The sequence below is a fragment of the Carcharodon carcharias genome, chromosome 2 (genome assembly GCF_017639515.1).
Source record: "Carcharodon carcharias isolate sCarCar2 chromosome 2, sCarCar2.pri, whole genome shotgun sequence".
Lineage (NCBI taxonomy): Eukaryota > Metazoa > Chordata > Chondrichthyes > Lamniformes > Lamnidae > Carcharodon > Carcharodon carcharias.
Window position 1 is genome coordinate 86,796,338 of NC_054468.1, and position 18,150 is coordinate 86,814,487.

Sequence of the window (18,150 nt, forward strand, 5' to 3'; positions counted from 1 at the left end):
ATGAGGAGATGGCACAAAAGGGGAGTTGAGGTCTGGGGCAGATCAGCCATGATCTTATTGAATGGCGGGGCTGAAAGGCCTACTCCTGCTCCTATTTCTTATGTTCTTATGTTCTTATGCTGCAGTCCCTGTGGCATAGATACACTCACAGTGCTGTTAGGAACGGAGTTGCAGGATTTTGACCCAGCGACAGTGAAGGAACGGCAATATATTTCCAAGTCAGAATGGCGTGTGACTTGGAAGGGAGCTTCCAGGTGACGGTGTTCCCATTTATCCACTGCCCTTATCTTTCTAGATGGTAGTGATTGTGGGTATTGAAGATGATGTCTAAGGAGCGTTGGTGAATTCCTGCAGTGCATCTTGTAGATGGTACACACTGCTGCTATTGTGCGTCGGTGGTGGAGGGAATGAATGTTTGTGGATGTGGTGCCAATCAAGTTGGCTGCTTTGTCCTGGATGGTGTCAAGCTTCTTGAGCATTGTGAGAGCTGCACTCATCCAGTCAAGCGGGGAGTATTCCATCACACCCCTGACTTGTGCCTTGTCAGGCTTTGGGGAGTCAGGAGGTGAGTTACTCGTCACATGACCAGCCTCTGACCAGCTCTTATAGCCACAGTATTTATAATGCTAATCCAGTTCACTTTCTGATCAATGGTAACACCTAAGATGTTGATGGTGGAGGATTCAGTGATGATAGTGCCATTGAATGACAAGGGGCGATGGTTAAATTCTGTCTTGTTGGAGATGGTCATTGCCTATCACAGAATCACAGAATCACGGTGCAGAAGAGGCCCCTTTGGCCCATTGAGTCTGCACCGACGTGAGAAACACCTGATCTAACTACCTAATCTCATTTACCAGCACTTGGCCCAGAGCCTTGAATGTTATGACATGCCAAGTGCTCATCCAGGTACTTTTTAAAGGGTGTGAGGCAGCCTGCCTCCACCACCCTCCCAAGCAGTGCATTCCAGATCGTCACCACCCTCTGGGTAGAAATGTTTTTCCTCACATCCCCCCTAAACCTCCTGCCCCTCACCTTGAATTTATGCCCCCTTATGACTGACCCTTCAACTAAGGGGAACAGATGCTCCCTATCCACCCTGTCCATGCCCCTCGTTATCTTGTACACCTTGATCAGGTCGCCCCTCAGTCTTCTCTGCTCTGTAAACAACCCAAGTCTATCCAACGTCTCTTCATAACTTAAATGTTTCATCCCAGGCAACATCCTGGTGAATCTCCTCTGCACCTCCTCCAGTGCAATCACTACGGACACAGATGCCAAGGTCCCTTTGTTCCTCAGAACTTCCTGGTGCCATGCCGTTCATTGAATATTTCCTTGTCAAATTACTCCTTCCAAAGTGTATCATCTCACACTTCTCAGGGTTAAATTCCATCTGACACTTCTCTGCCCATTTGATCATCCCGTCTGTATCTTAAAGTAGCCCTAGACACTCAACCTCACTGTTAACCACCCGGCCAATCATTGTGTCATCCACAAACTTACTAATCCTAACCCCCACATAGTCATCTATGTCGTGTATATAAATGACAAATAACAGGGGACCGAGCACAGATCCCTGTGGTACTCCACTGGACACTGACTTCCAGTCACTAAATCATCCTTCTGTCATCACCCTCTGCCTCCTACAACTAAGCCTAGCACTTGTGTGGCACGAATGTTACTTGCCACTTGTCAGCCCAAGCCTGGATATTGTCCAGGTCTTGCTGCATTTGGACATGGACTACTTCAGTATCAAAGGAGTCGTGAATGGTGCTGAACATTGTGCAATCATCAGCGAACATCCCACTTTTGACTTTATGATGGAAGGAAGATCATTGATGAAGCAGCTGAAGATGGTTGGGCCAATGACAATACTCTGAGGAAATCCTGCTGTGATGTCCTGTAGCTGAAATAACTGAGATCCAACAACCACAACCATCTTCCTTTCTGCTAGGTATGACTCCAACCAGTGGAACATTTGCCCCCTGATTCCCATTGATTCCAGTTTTGCTAGGGCTCCTTGATGCCACACTCGGTCCAATGCTGCCTTGTTGTCAAGGGCAGTCAATGGTAACCCCCAGGATGTTTATAATGCTTTGAAGGATTCAACCTGAGTCCAGGCACTCAAAATTTACCCTCTGGCCTACAGAAACATCCAATGTGCTTCTGAAGAGCAGGTCTGGAGGAGGAAGAAAGGACCTGGAAACTGTGGAAAGTGGGACTCTTCTCCTGAAGGGAAGAACAGAGCAAGAGGACTCAAGATGTTTTTTTAAATTATTCTTTTCATGGGATGTGGGCTTTGCTGGCTGGGCCAGCATTTATTGCCCATCCTTAATTTCCCTTGAGAAGGTGGTGGTGAGCTGCCTTCTTGAAATGCTGCAGCCCATGTGGTGTAGGTACACCCACAGTGCTGTTAGGAAAGGAGTTCCAGGATGGTGCTGGAGCAGAGGCTGGGAGAGGATTCTGGTAGGGGGCAGTGCCACGCAGCGTGGGTTAAATGCCCTGGGAAGAGGATTAAAGGAAAGTGTTACCAGAAACCAACCTGGCTAACAAATGTTTGAAATATTTTTTCCCAATTATCTGATTGATTCGTGGTAGCAGTGATTGAAGTGGACTAATGTTGGGCTCAAACTGTTCTAGGTTGCATGGTATTACACAGCAATCAGCAATGTTCTAAACTTGCTTTAGTGCCTCAGAATCTGGCAGTTAAATTAATATCTCTTTTCTTTTTGAATTAGCGACATATTTCAGTGAGAGCTGTGCCCCTGGAGCGAATGCTGCCCTGCACCCCAAGCTGTGCTCTCTGTGTATCGGTAGTCAAGGTCAAGGTACAATGCCGCCAACAGACAGGTGTGTGGCCAACAGCAATGAGAGGTACTACAGCTACAGCGGTGCCTTCAGGTAAAAAAAAACTTGTATTTATACAGCACCTTTCAAAACCTTCCAAAGCAGTTTTACACAAATTATACACTTTTGAAGTGTGGTCACTATTGTAACGTAAGAAACATGGCAGCCAATTTGTGCACAGCATGGTCCCACAAATAACAATGAGATAATGACCAGATTACCACTTTTAGTGTTGGTTGAGGGATAAATCTTGACCAGGATACTGGGGCAAACTCTCTTCTTTTCTTCAAAACAGTAGCATGGAATAAGAGTAAGGAATAGGAACAGGAGAAGGCTGTTTTGCCATTCAATGAGATTGGGGCTGATCTGTGACTTAACTCCAGATACCTGCCTTTGCCCTATTTACCTCATCTGATGAAAAGTCATCAACCTGAAAGGTTAACACTATTTATTTCTCCACAGATGCTGCCTGACCTGCTGAGTATTTCCAGCATATTCTATTTTTAGTTCATATTTCCAGCATCTACAGTATTTTGCTTTTGTTTCCCATAATTCCTTTAGCCAACGAAAATCTCTCAATCCTGGTTTTAAATTTAACAATTATCTAGCACTACTTGCTGTTTGTGGAAGAGAGTTCCAAACTTCTATCACCCTTTCCGTGGATCATTTTTGTTCACCTTACTGCAGTGGCGCATGAGTCTTTGGTTTAATGTCTTCTCTGACAGTGCAGCACTCCCTTGGCACCACCTGGATTTTGTGCTGAAACCTCTGGAGTGGGACTTGAGTTCACGACCTTCTGACTCAGATGCATGGGTGTGAAAGGATGAGTATTATTTGGAATGGTCCACCAAACAATAGTGGATCTGAAAACAGAAAATGGTGGAAGCAATGGCACTAAATGTCGAGCATGCAGCTGAAAACTGGCTGGGTGAAAGACATCAATACAATTGAGAATGAAAATCACAGTCCCCTGATTGACAGACAGTGACTGCTGCTGGAAAATGTAGGTGTGGCTAGGGTTATGGACAGAACTCAGCTTGGTCGTAACATCCAACCGGGTCAACTTGCCTGCTGGCACTCAGGGACAAATTTTAACCTTTAACTTGACAGTTAGGAAACTGATGGGATTGGGTACAATGTTGGGTTTCCACCCCAAACAATATTTCTCTCCATCGAAGGCCAACAAATAATATTAGGTGGGTGTAAAATCAGCATTCCACCTGATCCCATGTGCTCCTGAGCTGGTGAATTAAGATAAAATTGCTCCCTCACGTTTTAACGAAGACCACTTAGGTGGTATAGTAGAGGGCTGCAGTACTTGTCGAAGAGTCAGCCTCTTCTGAAGAGAAAGGGAGAAAATTGGAGAAGAAGGGAAACATTGAATGCAGTAATAATTGTAATTCTATTTTCTGAATGAACTTGCCTAAATTTCCTTCAGGTGCCTGGTGGAAGCGGGTGACGTTGCTTTTGTTAAACATACCACCGTGCCTGAGAACACTGACGGTATGTGAAATTCTTGGTGACCTTGAGTTGATCCACCCTGAACCACACGCGCCAGAGGTTCCAACTTCAATTCCTGGCTTGTGTTGTCATAACTGATTTCAGCTGCAATGTCAATCCCTGAGTTAAAGGTTAAGAGTAATACAACAATTGTAGTTTGGAGGTGGAGAGAGAGAGAGGGATAAAAGGGAATACAAGCAAAGGTTAATAGATAATATTGAAGGAAATAGTAAGCGCTTTTATAAGCATTTTAAAAACAAAGGAATAGTTAGAGAGGGTAGGATTCAGTTCCCTGAATGAATGAGGGAATTATATAGAGGCAAAAAGCACAAGGGAGATATTAAACATTTTTACAATTGTTAATGATAGTTACAATGCAGGTCTACTGAAGGAGAATATCAGACAATCATTGGTAGTTTACTGTAAGAAAAAGAATTAGTTCTAAAATAACGAGCAGAACTCAAGGTGCATAAGTAAATGCACCTTGACGACATGTACCTTAGGTGGTTGAAAGACGTTAAGAGAAAAAGCAACTTGTTCCTTCACCACCTGGGTGATTAAATGGGATGAAAATCAGGTGCATTGTATAACATGCAGGGATCCATTCCACCAGATCATCACCCAGGCAGTGAAGGGAATAGCTAACTACTCCCTGTAACTCTTTCAAGTACAAACCTGTTTCCATCTGTTTCAGATGAAGTTATATTGTTTCATAGTTTACCATTGTGAGATTTGAACTCTTGATCTTAGGGTTACAAACTCAGTACCATAACCACTTGGTTATTTAGGCCAAGCCTTACTCCCTATAATGTGAAGTAAGTTTACTCAGTATTTAGAACAGCATGGGCTAATTATGGAGTAATTTACGCCACAGACAACCAATATGGATTTGCTAAAGACAAGTTGTGTTTAACAGATTTAATGACTTTTTTCTGGAAGAAGTGACCAAATGTGTGGATAAAGGGAATGCAGTAAATGTAGTGCATGTGCATGATGAGATAGCTCACAAAAGGCTTGACAAATAGCAGAAGAGGATAATTATTGGAATAATTTTCTCTCTTAGGTAACGGAAGGGCTAACTGGAATCATAATCTGCTTTCTTCGAATTATTACCTCTTGTGCAAAAATGGCAGCACAGTCCCAATTGATCAATTCATGACCTGTCACCTAGCTGATGTCCCATCACACGCTGTTATGACACGACCAGATAAGAGGGAAACAGTTGTCAAACTGCTGAAAAGTGAACTGGTGAGTATTTTATTGTTCTGGCCAACAATTCACAGCACAAAAGGAGATAGCAACTTAGCTTCAGGGCCCTCTTTGGTTGGGCTGCAGCCTGACATTGGTCTGAGTGTCCACTCTTCCTGATTCTAGCCAAAAAGGCAACTGGGGCCTTATTGAGGTCAAGGAACCCAAATTTCTCATTTGATTGGACCGAACAGCTGACTCCAGGGCCTACTCCAGTTATCCAGTGGTTAGGCCCAGTGAACTGTGCAAAATAGGGTGGTAGCTTATTAGCCATCATTTTCAGAACTCTGCCTGAATTTGGGAATTGAAAGATAGTGTCAGTACTTCAATTCCTCCTGTCCCTACAACAAAGAAGCAAGCATTGAAATGCATTAGAATTCCTTCTGTTACAAATTGAGTCAGTTAAAGGCTCTTGCCAGCTCAGTGACATTCTCAGCCTTCTTAGTTCTCCAGCCCCACAAAGAAGACATCCTTGAAAACAGAGAGGTGCTGCAGAAAGAGAAAAACACAAACAACCTGCAAGTATTGGCGTGTTCAGTGGGGGATTCTCGGGGTAACTCGGTATGTGTTACACATCAGTGAATGACAGAATTCCTACGCATCCTTGTGATAAATAGGTCAGTCAGGTGTGAAATAATTTTCACAAAAGGCTTGGTGACAATCCTCCAAAAGGCTGTAGATGTTGGAACAATTGGAGCTTTTAAGAGTGAGACTGATAGATTTTTGTTGCATAAAGGTGGAATATGGAGCAAAGGCAGATAAATGGAGTTGAGTGCAGATCAGCTATGATGCAGTTGAAAGTTGGAGCAGGCTCAAGGAACTGAATGGCTGTCTGATTGCAGGTTCCTAATATCATTCACATTCATTCCATTGGAGTGTATTTGCTGTCACTGCCAGTAACAGGTTTGCTTCAAATTCCAGGAGAAACATGGTCGTGGTGGATCCGAGGAAAGCACTTTCGCAATGTTCAACTCAGTGCTGTTTTCAGGGAAGGACCTCCTTTTTAAGGATTCTGCTCAGTGCCTCATTGAAGTTCCCGTCACTGATTACAAAAGCTACCTGGGTGACAGCTACATCAAAATAATGGAAGGACTCCAGTCCTGTGAACCTCTTGGTAACTATTAGTGAATTAAAAACTTAAATCAATGTGCTGGTTTCCTTTAGATTGTTGGTTTTTAGTGGGTATGTAAAGCAGGGGATGCCTGGGTTCAGAGCAAATTCTTCCAAGAATTTATGTACTCTGGGAGAAACAACAATGATGCTTGCCCGGGCTGTTGGATGCAGGTATCTTCCCAACATTCTTTGAGCCCAATTGGAACTGAGGAAACGGTGAGACCAGTCATGGTCCTAGTGAATGCCAAGCCGCCTATCCAAAGAAAAATTTCCGCAATGATGGAGTTTGCATGTGATGATTCATTCAATGTATAATTCTCAGTAGCCCATGGTATATTAATGGCTGATGAAGGTATGGAGTCCATTTGCTGGGATCCAAGTCTCACTCCCACAAGCTTCACCGAATACAGCCTTTCCTATCTTTCTGGATCTTAGTAGCTGAGATCTAGGAGGGTGGGGCTGTCCAGTCATCGAACAGCCATGGTAATAGGAATTCAGCCAGGCATCTCAGTCTTCTGCTGGGACACCATGCACTATAAAAATGAAAATTCCCTGTTGATCTTGGTGAGATTACTAGAAAGTTTGCCATCTGATTTGAATTACTGCTCCGTACCTGCTGCTACCACAGGCCAAATGTGAAGCTTCCCATACTTGTCCCTTTCATGCAGTTGCAATATTTTTAGCTATTCTCCTGAAACAGGATCTGGCTCTTGTCTAATTGAGTTTAGGTTAGGCTACACCTCCAGCATTGAAATCCCAGCATTAACTGTATATTCTTGGCTTCCCCCAGGCTTTCAGCACTGTGAAGGTTTGGACCAAGATGTTAACTATAGTGACGCTCAGATTATTCCCAAAGCAGTAGCTGGAAAAAGTTACTGATTCAACATAGCTCGAGAATGATTGAAAACAATTCTTCTAAAAATTCTGTAATGAATTTTACCAGTTCATTGTGCATCCATGAAGGGGAAAGGCAGAGAATGAGAAGAAAACTAGATTGTACAGTGTATTAAACACTAACCTTTAACTGCTTCAAATTCAAATTCAGCCTATGTTGATGGAGTGAAATCCTGGCTGTAAGGATTTAATGGAAGTTCGTAGATGCAATTTCATTGGCTTGATCCTCAGTACAGTACAAGGCTGTCTTAATATGTTATAAAATGACAATCTCGCTAAGGGAGGTCATAGGTCCTTGGTGTGGGAAGTGTTAAAATGTGCACTGCTGTATTGGGTGTTCTATGGTTGCGGCTGAGTTATGTTGAACAGGTGCAGAAGGAGCATTACTGTGCATTTAAATGATGCAGTACCTACTCAACAGTTATTGACGGGGCAATGTATGTGGTGGGGTAGGGGGATGAGGGCATGGGTTTACTCTGTATCTAGCTTATGGTGTGCTTGACCTGGGAATTAACACTGGGTGTCTGAAGTAGACCTGCCTCCATTCCTCACCACTAACCTTCCTAACCTGGGAGAGCACAAAAATTTGCAGAAGAAACTACATAAATGTATAAGCTCCATTGTTGTATGGGAAATTTACAGCCACGTTCTAAGCATCTGTTTGTCTCTATTGCAGAGCTTGTGGAAGCTTGTTCCTTTGAAAACTGTTGAGCCTCACAGCGATGACCTAACCAACATTTCCACACAATGGCTTGGAATTCTTCCATCCTCCCCACTGATGCCTGTCCAATTAAAATGATGTTCCGGTTACACCTGCCAAAATAGTTTTCTGCACTTAATAATAGATTAACTGCAGGTTTGATGAGCTATATATCACAACTGATATCTAAAAGCAAGTTGATTTTGTTTCTGCAACACAAAATAAAATTTGTGTGGTAATTTCAGACTTTCTGGACTATTTTTATAATGGTGTCTGCATCTCGACATGATTAATAATTTAGCTATGATTCTATTTATTTCGCGTTTTAAAACAATTCTTTCCAATTAACTTACTTACTCCTGCAGGCTCACAGCTCCATGGACACAGTTGGTCCACTTTGAACTCGAGTGAGAGTTTGCTTCTGACTTTGAATAAACCATCATGAAGTCCTGATCATTCTTTTCCAAGTTATGTGTAGAAAGAGAGAAAGTGACAGGCGTAGTTTGAAAATTTCAGAAAAGCAACATGGAGAGAGTTTGAATAGTTAACAATCCTGAAAATGACCCATCCCTCCAACTTTTAAAAAGGTAACGTACCAAAGGATCAGCCTAGTTCTTAGACTAAGCAGTTGGTTTATCCAAAGGAGGGGAATCTAGCAGCTTGTTCATTGGAGCCAGGTTAAAATGTTATGACCAGGAATGGGACAGGATTAAGGGTCTAGGTGTGGGCAGGATCATTTCTGTACAGGAAAAAGGGAACTTATACTCCCTTCTGAAGCCATGGGAGTCATTAAACCAAACTTACCGGATGCTTTCAGAGCAGCCTATAAATACCACTGGTAAGGCCACTGTGTGAAGGACACTGCCCACTGGAATCAAGGATGGCATCCAAAGAATTCACTTAAAAAAACTAAGGTGCAGAGGGGACCATTTAGTCTGAGAAGCTGGAGTGAAATATTGCAAATGTCATTCAATTTTTAGTAAGAGTAAAGTGTTTGCATTGGGGAAAGAGAACAAACATTGCAACTTGTTATGACACAGTGGATGGTAAATGCTCAGCTGTTCAAATCCCACAGGGAAACTTGAAACAACTGTCACAAATAATTTTCAATTTGTAAAAATGTCGAGATGCATCCCTTGGATTCAGTAGTAATAAGACCACATATGATGTATAAAACTAGATTAAATATTTATTAATAAGAGAAATGATTTTAAATAGATACATAGATCTACAAATTACTACGATAACTTCTAAATCCCCTAAACAACCTAACTCCCAGTTACACTTTTGTTAAGACAACAGTAAGACACATAGATTTTAAAAGACCCAGGCAAAGAAACACCCTGAACAAGCCAACTTCCAAGTGAGTTTTCCTAACTTCAATCCTTTGAAGGAAGCAGCTTGAGGCATAGATGCTGAAGGCTTTTTCACATACTTGCAAAATCTTAAAAATGCCTTCCCTTACACACAGCCCTCACTCCTTCTTTGTACATATCTTCCTCTTTTAATGCAAATACCCATTGTTTCACAATGTCTTTGGACTTATCTCCCTGATAATAAAACCTTCTCATAGCACACAGTTTTTTTACCAGTAATTGTTGAGAAAAATAAATATATTGTTTCTAAACTTCACCTGGCTAGGTGACACTTTTCACCTCTCCTTTGACAACAATCTACCACAGAATCACACAGTGCAGAAGAGACCCTTCAGCCCATCGAGTATGCACCGACATGAGAGAAACACCTGACCTACCTACCTAATCCCATCTACCAGTACTTGGCCCATAGCTTTGAATGTTATGACGTGCCAAGTGCTCATCCTTTTTAAAGGATGTGAGGCAACCCGCCTCCACCACCCTCCCAGACAGTGCATTCCAGACCATCACCACCCTCTGGGTAAAAAAGTTTTTCCTCACATCCCCTCTAAACCTCCTGCCCCTCACCTTGAACTTATGTCCCCTTGTGACTGACCCTTCAACTAAGGGGAACAGCTGCTCCCTATCCACTCTGTCCATGCCCCTCATAATCTTGTACACCTCAATCAGGTCACCCCTCAGTCTTCTCTGCTCCAACGAAAACAACCCAAGTCTATCCAACCTCTCTTCATAACTTAAATGTTTCATTCCAGGCATCATCCTGGTGAATCTCCTCTGCACCCCCTCCAGTGCAATCATATCCTTCCTATAATGTGGCGACCAGAACTGCACACAGTACTCCAGCTGTGGCCTCACCAAAGCTCTATACAACCATGCCTCCCTACTTTTGTAATCTATGCCTCGATTGATAAAGGCTAGTGTCCCATATGCCTTTTTCACCACCCCACTAACATGTCCCTCCACCTTCAAAGATCTATGGACACACATGCCAAGGTCCCTTTGTTCCTCAGAACTTCCTAGTGTCATGCCGTTCATTGAATATTTTCTTGTCAAATTACTCCTTCCAAAGTGTATCACCTCACACTTTTCAGGATTAAATTCCATCTGCCACTTCTCTACCCATTTGACCATCCCATCTATATCTTCCTGTAGCCTAAGACACTCAACCTCACTGTTAGTGACCTGGGCAATCTTTGTGTCATCCACAAACTTACTAATCCTACCCCCCACATAATCATCTATGTCGTTTATATAAATGACAAATAATAGGGGACCCAGCACAGATCCCATGGTACGCCACTGGACACCGACTTCCAGTCACTAAAGCATCCTTCTGTCATCACCATCTGTCTCCTACAGCTAAGCCAACTTTGAATCCATCTTATCAAATTACCCTGTATCCCATGTGCATTTGCCTTCTTTATAAGCCTCCACTGTGGGACCTTGTCAAAGGCTTTGCTGAAATCCATATAAACTACATCAACTGCACTACCCTCATCTACACATCTGGTCACCTCATCAAAAAATTCAATCACATTTGTTAGCCATGATCTCCCTCTGACAAAGCCAAGCTGACTATTCCTGATCAAACCTTGCCTCTCCAAGTGGAGATAAATTCCCTCATTCAGAATTTTCTCCAATAGTTTCCCTACCACTGACATGAGACCCATTGGCTGTAATTGTCTGGCTTATCTCTACAACCCTTCTTAAATAGCGGAACCACATTAGCTGTTCTCCAATCTTCTGGCACCTCCCCCGTGGACAGACAGGAATTAAAAATTTGGGTCAGAGCCCCTGCGATCTCCTCCCTTGTCTCCCTTAGCAGTCTTGGACACAAATCATCCGGACCCGGAGGTTTGTCCACTTTTAAGCCTGCCAACACCTCCAATACCTTGTCACTCCCTATATCAATTTGCTTAAGAACCTCGCAGTCTCTCTCCCCAAGTTCTATACCTTCATCCTCATTCTCTTGGGTGAAGACAGATGTGAAGTATTCATTCAACACCCTAGTGATGTCCTCTGGCTCCACCCATAGATTGCCCCCTTGGTCACTTATGGGCCCTAATCTTTCCTTTGTTATCCTCTTCTCATTGATATACTTATAGTATATCTTGGGATTTTCCCTACTTTTACCAGCCAGAGCTTTCTCATATCCCCTCTTTGCTCTCCTAATTGCTTTCTTAAGCTCCACCCTACACTTTCTGTACTCCACTAATGCCTCTGCTGATTTGCTTCCCTTGTACTTGCTAACTTGAATATCTCTGGTCATCAATGGTTTTCTGGGCTTGTTACTCCTTTCTATGACCCTAGAGGGAACATATTGAGCATGTACACTCCACATTTCCTTTTTGAATGGCCCCCACTGCTCCTCTGTAGATTTCCCCACAAGTAGCTGTTCCCAGTCTAACTTGGCCAGATCCTGCCTTATTTTACTAAAATCCACTCCCCCAATCCAAAATATTTTTTTGCAACTTGTCGATTTCTTTATCCATAACAAACATAAACAGTACAAATGTTGTGGTCACTATCAATAAAATGCTCCCCCACCACCACCTCAGCCATCTGTCCGGCTTCATTCCCCAGAATTAGGTCCAGCAATTCACCGTCCCTTATTGGACCCTCTACATATTGATCTAAAAAGTTCTCCTGTACACATTTCATGAAATCCACTCCATCCAAGCCCTTAACACTATGTCTGTCTCAATTAATGTTGGGAAAGTTGAAATCACCTAATATAATTACCCTATTGTTATTGTTTTTACACACCTCTGCAAGTTGTGCACATATTTGCTCCTCAATTTCCAGCTGACTATCTGGGAGTCTATAATAAACACCTCACAATTTGGCTGTCCCACTTTTTATTCCTAAGCTCTACCCACAAAGCTTCATTCGATGCCCCCTCCAAGCTATCATCTCTCCTTACTGCAGTATCTGACTCCTTAACTAATAATGCAATGCCTCCTTTTTTTTTGCAAAAATATACTTTATTCATAAATCTTCAACATTTCAAACCACTTCAAAATCACCATCACAAAAATACAATCAGGTTCAACTTTTACAACATGAATCACAAGGTGTATCAGTACAAACAATGAATCTTACAATCATTGGCAGACATTCATTTTGAGCTGTACAGCATGAGGGGCTCTTTACAGTTCCCAGCCCCTGGGTGCACTGTGGCAGAAAGTTCTTAGGCAGCGACCTTTCCCCATTGCGCCTTTGCGGCGGCTGCCCCAAGCTTTAGTGCATCCCTCAGCACGTAGTCCTGGACCTTGGAATGTGCCAGTCTGCAACACTCGGTCGGAGACAACTCTTTGGGCTGGAAGACCAACAAGTTACAGGCAGACCAAAGAGCGTTTTTTACCGAGTTGATGATCCTCCAGCTGCAGTTGATGTTTGTCTCGGTGTGTGTCTCTGGGAACAGCCCGTAGAGCACTGAGTCCTGTGTCACAGAACTGCTCGGGACAAACCTCGACGGAAACCACTGCATCTCTCTACAGACCTTCTTTGCAAAGGCACAATCTACAAGGAGGTGAACAACAGTCTCTTCCCCACCACAGCCACCTCGAGGGCAACATGCCGAGGGGGTGAGACTCCTGGTGTGTAGGAAGGATCTGACAGGGAGGGCTTTTCTCACCACCAGCCAAGCTACATCTTGGTGCTTGTTGGAAAGTTCTGGCGATGAGGCATTCTGCCTCCTCTTCTTTTACCGCCTCCGCTGTCTCGCCTGAATGTTCTATATCCCAGAATCTTGAGCTGCCAATCCTGCAGCTCCCTCAACCACATCTCAGTGATGGCTACTATATCACAATTCCACGTGTCAATCCTTACCCTTAACTTATCCGTTTTACCTGTATCTTGCCTGGTTTATTTCAAAATGCAAATATTCCCTTGACACCAATGTTTCTAAACTTCCCCATGTTTATCTAATTAACATATCAAACCTAACCCCTCTTCTTAGATCAAAGCAATCAGACTAATTCAATTAAGTCTTTAAGTCTTATACACACACACACACACACATACACATATATACAAACGCATAGGCACATCCCACTATTATTCTCTTTCAATAAATTCCAATAACATAATGAGAATTATTATATCTTCTTGATACAACTATAAATTAGATGGAGTTAGTCCACAGGATGCAGCGTAGGAAGAGGAGTTGGGGAAGTGGGGAACAGGTCATTGAAACTACTTGTAGTGTACAGAAGCTTTAAATAAAACAAATAGAATCTTGGATTGTATAATGTGCAGAATCACAAATCAAAGTTCTGATCAAATTCTGATGTTGTCCCTGAGCAGGCCATTGGTTCCACTGGAGCAGCGTGTGCAATTTTGGTTAAAGCTCAGGAATTGTCAATGGTTGTGCTAATTTTGATATTGATAACTTGGTAATGTAAATATAAAACTCATTAAATATAACTTGCAAAATTGAATTCAATAAATGTGGCCCAATGCCAAAAAAAAACCATGCTTTGTTGTTAAAAACCCAACCAGATCATGTTGTCCTTTAGGGAAGGGGATCTGCCTTTCAGCTAACATTTGAGTCTAGTCCATATTATGGCCATAATTTTATGAGCCCCTCATGGCACCACCTCCCGTAACTTACCAGGGGTGGGTTGGCAGGTGGTGGAATGCATATTTGGGTGCCATGGCAGTGGCATTTTTACCGTTTCCTTCCTGCATCCACTGGAATTTTATCCAGGGCTGGAGAGGCACAAACAGCCCACTTGCTCGTGGGCCAACTGCGGCCCTTAAGCAGCTGATTAAATGCCACTTAAGGGCCTCCTCCCGCACCACTGGGATTAATCCATGGGGGATGACGTGTGACGAAGCCATCAGGTGAAATCTGGCAGCCTTGCTGCCAGGTTGGAAGGGGTGCCTCCTGTTCAAGCACTCTGAGCACAACAGAGGATCCCTCCCACCCTCCGTAACCCTCACTGGGGCTTGCAAGCCTGGCCCCAGCCCCTGGGTCCTGGATTTAAAGATAAGGGTGTCTCTTTGGGGACAGCCTGTAGCCTCAGCAGTGGCCACTGCTCCCAGTAACGCTGCTGGGACTAGTGAGCTGCAGGACACTTGATTGGCCAGCAGCCTTCAGAGGTGTGACTTACTCCCAAATGGAGGCAGAAGTCTCACCCTGAGCTAGTTATGGTCCAACAGCCATTAAATTGCTGTGAGATGATCTGAGCAAGGGGAGGCAGGATCACCGATGACTTCTCAGCTGGGGGTTGAGGCCACCTCCTCCACATAACATTCTGGCATTTGTGGTTGACTGTAAATGCCCTCTGAACTGGATTAACAAACTACTAACTTGTAGGATCTGGCAATAGAGGTATTAATGTAATAAATAAACAATAAGTGTCAACATTTACCTCTGAGGGTTCAAGTCCGACTCCAGAGATTTGATCACAAAAATTAGACTGAACCTCCACTGAAAGAGTGGTGCACTGTCGGAGGTGCTGTCTTTTGAATGAGATGTTATGTAAATCACTAGGATCGGAAGGGATGCATCTGAGGGAAGTAAGGGTGGAAATTGCGAAGGTATTGACCATAATCTTCCAGTCCTCCTTGGATAGAGTGGTGCTGTCAGAAGACTGGAGAATTGCAAAAATTACATACTTGTTCCAAAAAGAGTTTAGGGATAAACCCAGCAAATACAGGCCAGTCAGTTTAACCTCAGTTGTGGGAAAGCTTTTAGGGACAATATTATGGAGAAAAAATAAGTCTCTTGGACAAGTGCAGGTTAATTAAGGAAAGCCAGCATGGATTTATTAAGGGAAATTTGTGTTAACTAAATTGATTGAGCTTTCTCACGTGGTCACAGAGAGGGTTGATGAGGGCAGTACAGTTGTTGTGATGTGCATGGACTTGCTAAGGGCATTTGATAAAAGTGCCACATAACATGTTTGTGAGCAAAGATAAAGCCCATGGAAAAAGGGACAGTGACAGCATGGATACGAAGCTGGCCGAATGACAGGAAACAGGGTAATGGTGAATGGTAATGGTTGTTTTTTGGACTAGAGAAAGGATTCCAGTGGGGTTACCCCAGGAGTCAGCACTAGGCCCACTGAGGTTTCTTGATATATATTAATGACCTAGACTTTGGTGTGCAGCACACAATTTCAAAATTTGCAGGTGACACAAAATGTCTAAGTGTTATGAACAGTGAGAAGGATTGTGATAGGCTTCAAGTGGACACAAAAAGGCTGGTGAAATGAGCAAACATGTGGCAGGCGAATTAATACAAAGAAGTGTAAAGTGATATATTTTGATAGCAAGAATGAGGAGAGGCAATATAAAGCAAAGGGTACAATTCTGAAGGGGTTGCAGCAACTGAGGGATCTGGGGTATATATGCACAAATCATTGAAGGCAGTAGCGAGGGCCGACTGAGAAAGTGGTTAAAATGCATATAGGGTTCTTGCCTTTATAATTAGAGATATTTGAAATTGTTATGGTTTGGCCCCAACTGGAGTATTGGGTCCAATTTTGGGCACAGCACTTTAGGAAGAATTTGAAGATATACGAGAATGGCTCCAGGGATGAGGGACTTAGGAACATGCGAATTAGGAGCAGGAGTAGGCCAGTTATGTATATAGATTGCCGAAGCTTTGAGAAGAGAAGGTTGAGGGGAGATTTGATAGATGTGTTCAAAATCATGAGGGTTCTAGACAGAGTAGATAGAAAGAAACTGTCCCATTGATGGAGGGCTAAGAGCTAGAGGTCACTGATTTAAGATGGTTGGCAAAAGAACCAATGGTGACATGAGGAAGATCTTTTTTTATGCAGTGAGTGGTTACGATCTGGAAAACATTAGCTGAGAGTCTGGCGGAGGCAGATACAATCAGGTTTTTCAAAAGAGAATTTGATAAGCACGAGGGAAAAAGATGCAGGGCTACAAGAAGAAGGCAGGGGAGTGGGACTAGCTGAGTTGCCATTGTAGAGAGCCAGCACCAACATGATGGGCCAAATGACCTCCTTCTGTGCTGTAACCATTCTATGTTTCTATGAAACCAAGACCCTGCCTACACTCACCCCATCTGGTGTACTGACCTCTACCTAGCAGAGGCCAGGAACCACCTCTCCGACACTTCCTCCTGCCTCCCCCTGGACTATGACCTCATCACCAGACATCAAGCCATTGTTTCCAGCACTATCACTGCCCTCATCTTCTCTGATGATTTTCCCACCATGGCCTCCAACCTCATAGTCCCCCATTCCATACAGCACGCTTCTACCTCCTTCCCAAGGTCCACAAACAGGACTGTCTTGATAGACTTATCATTTCAGCCTGCTCCTGCCCCACTGAAATGATTTCTTCATATCTTGACTTTATCTTTTCTCCCCTTGTCCAGTCTTTCTCCACTACATCCATTCTGATACCCTCTGTCACTTTAACAATTTACAATTTCCTGGCCCTAACGGTCTCCTCTTCACCGTGGATGTCCAACCTCTTTACACCTCCATCCCCTACCAGGATGTCCTGTGGACTTTCTACTTTTTCCTAGAATGGAGGCCCAATCGGTCACCATCCACCACCACCCTCCTCCACCTGGCTGAACTTGTTCTCTCATTGAACAACTTCTCTTCTAACTCACATTAGTTCCTCCAAATATGAGTGCCTGCATGGATCCTATCTATGCCTATCTTTTTGTTTTTGTCATTTCTTGTTCCAATCCTACTCAGGCTCCTTCCCCGGCCCTTTTACAGTATATTGATGACTGTATTGGTGCAGCTTCCTGCTCGCGCCCTGAATTGGAAAACTTCACCAACTTTACTTCCAATTTCCAACCTTCTCTCACTCTCCATCTTCAACCCTTCCCTTCCCTTCCTTGACTTCTCTGCCTCCATTTCTGGGGATAGACCATCAACAAATATTCATTATGAGCGTCCTGACTCCCACAGCTACCCCGACTACACTTCCTTACACATTGCACATTGTAAGAATTCCATTCCATCTTCCCAGTTCCTCCATCTTCATCATATCTATCAGGATGATGCAACCATCAGCATCAGTGCTTCTGATATGTCTTCCTTTCTCCTCAGCCAAAGATTTCCCCTCATTGTGGTCGGCAGGGTCTTCCAAAGTGCCCAAACAATTTTTCACACTTCTACCCTCAGCCCCTCCCTTCCCTCCCAGAACCACGATAGTGTTCCCCTTGCTCTCACCTTCCACCCCAACAGCCTTCATATTCAATAGGTCATTCTCTAACATTTCCGTCTCCTCCAGCATGATGCCACCACCAAACACACCTTCACTACCTCTTCCCTTCAGCATTCTGAAGGGACTGTTCACTCTATGATACTCTGCTCCATTCCTCCATCACCCCAACTTATGTCCCCTTCCTCTAGTGCCTTTCCATTTAAGCTAGAGGAAGATGATTGCAGAGCATCCCCATGTATGTAGGCTCTGTTTTCATCTTACAAGATGTGCAGCACATTTTTTCTTTTATTCATTCATGGGATG

At 43.5% G+C, this 18,150-nt stretch overlaps 1 protein-coding gene across 1 annotated transcript in view; it reads left to right on the forward strand.

Moving 5' to 3' along the window:
* LOC121287766 overlaps positions 1-8,541 on the forward strand; it is a 104,236-nt gene extending 95,695 nt beyond the window's left edge. Inside the window, exons 29-33 of the mRNA XM_041205680.1 lie at positions 2,739-2,901; positions 4,286-4,350; positions 5,411-5,595; positions 6,517-6,709; positions 8,279-8,541. Coding sequence (XP_041061614.1) covers positions 2,739-2,901; positions 4,286-4,350; positions 5,411-5,595; positions 6,517-6,709; positions 8,279-8,313 — 641 coding nt within the window. The 3' untranslated portion in view covers positions 8,314-8,541. The remainder of the gene's footprint in view (positions 1-2,738; positions 2,902-4,285; positions 4,351-5,410; positions 5,596-6,516; positions 6,710-8,278) is intronic.
* Positions 8,542-18,150: the final 9,609 nt, after the last annotated feature.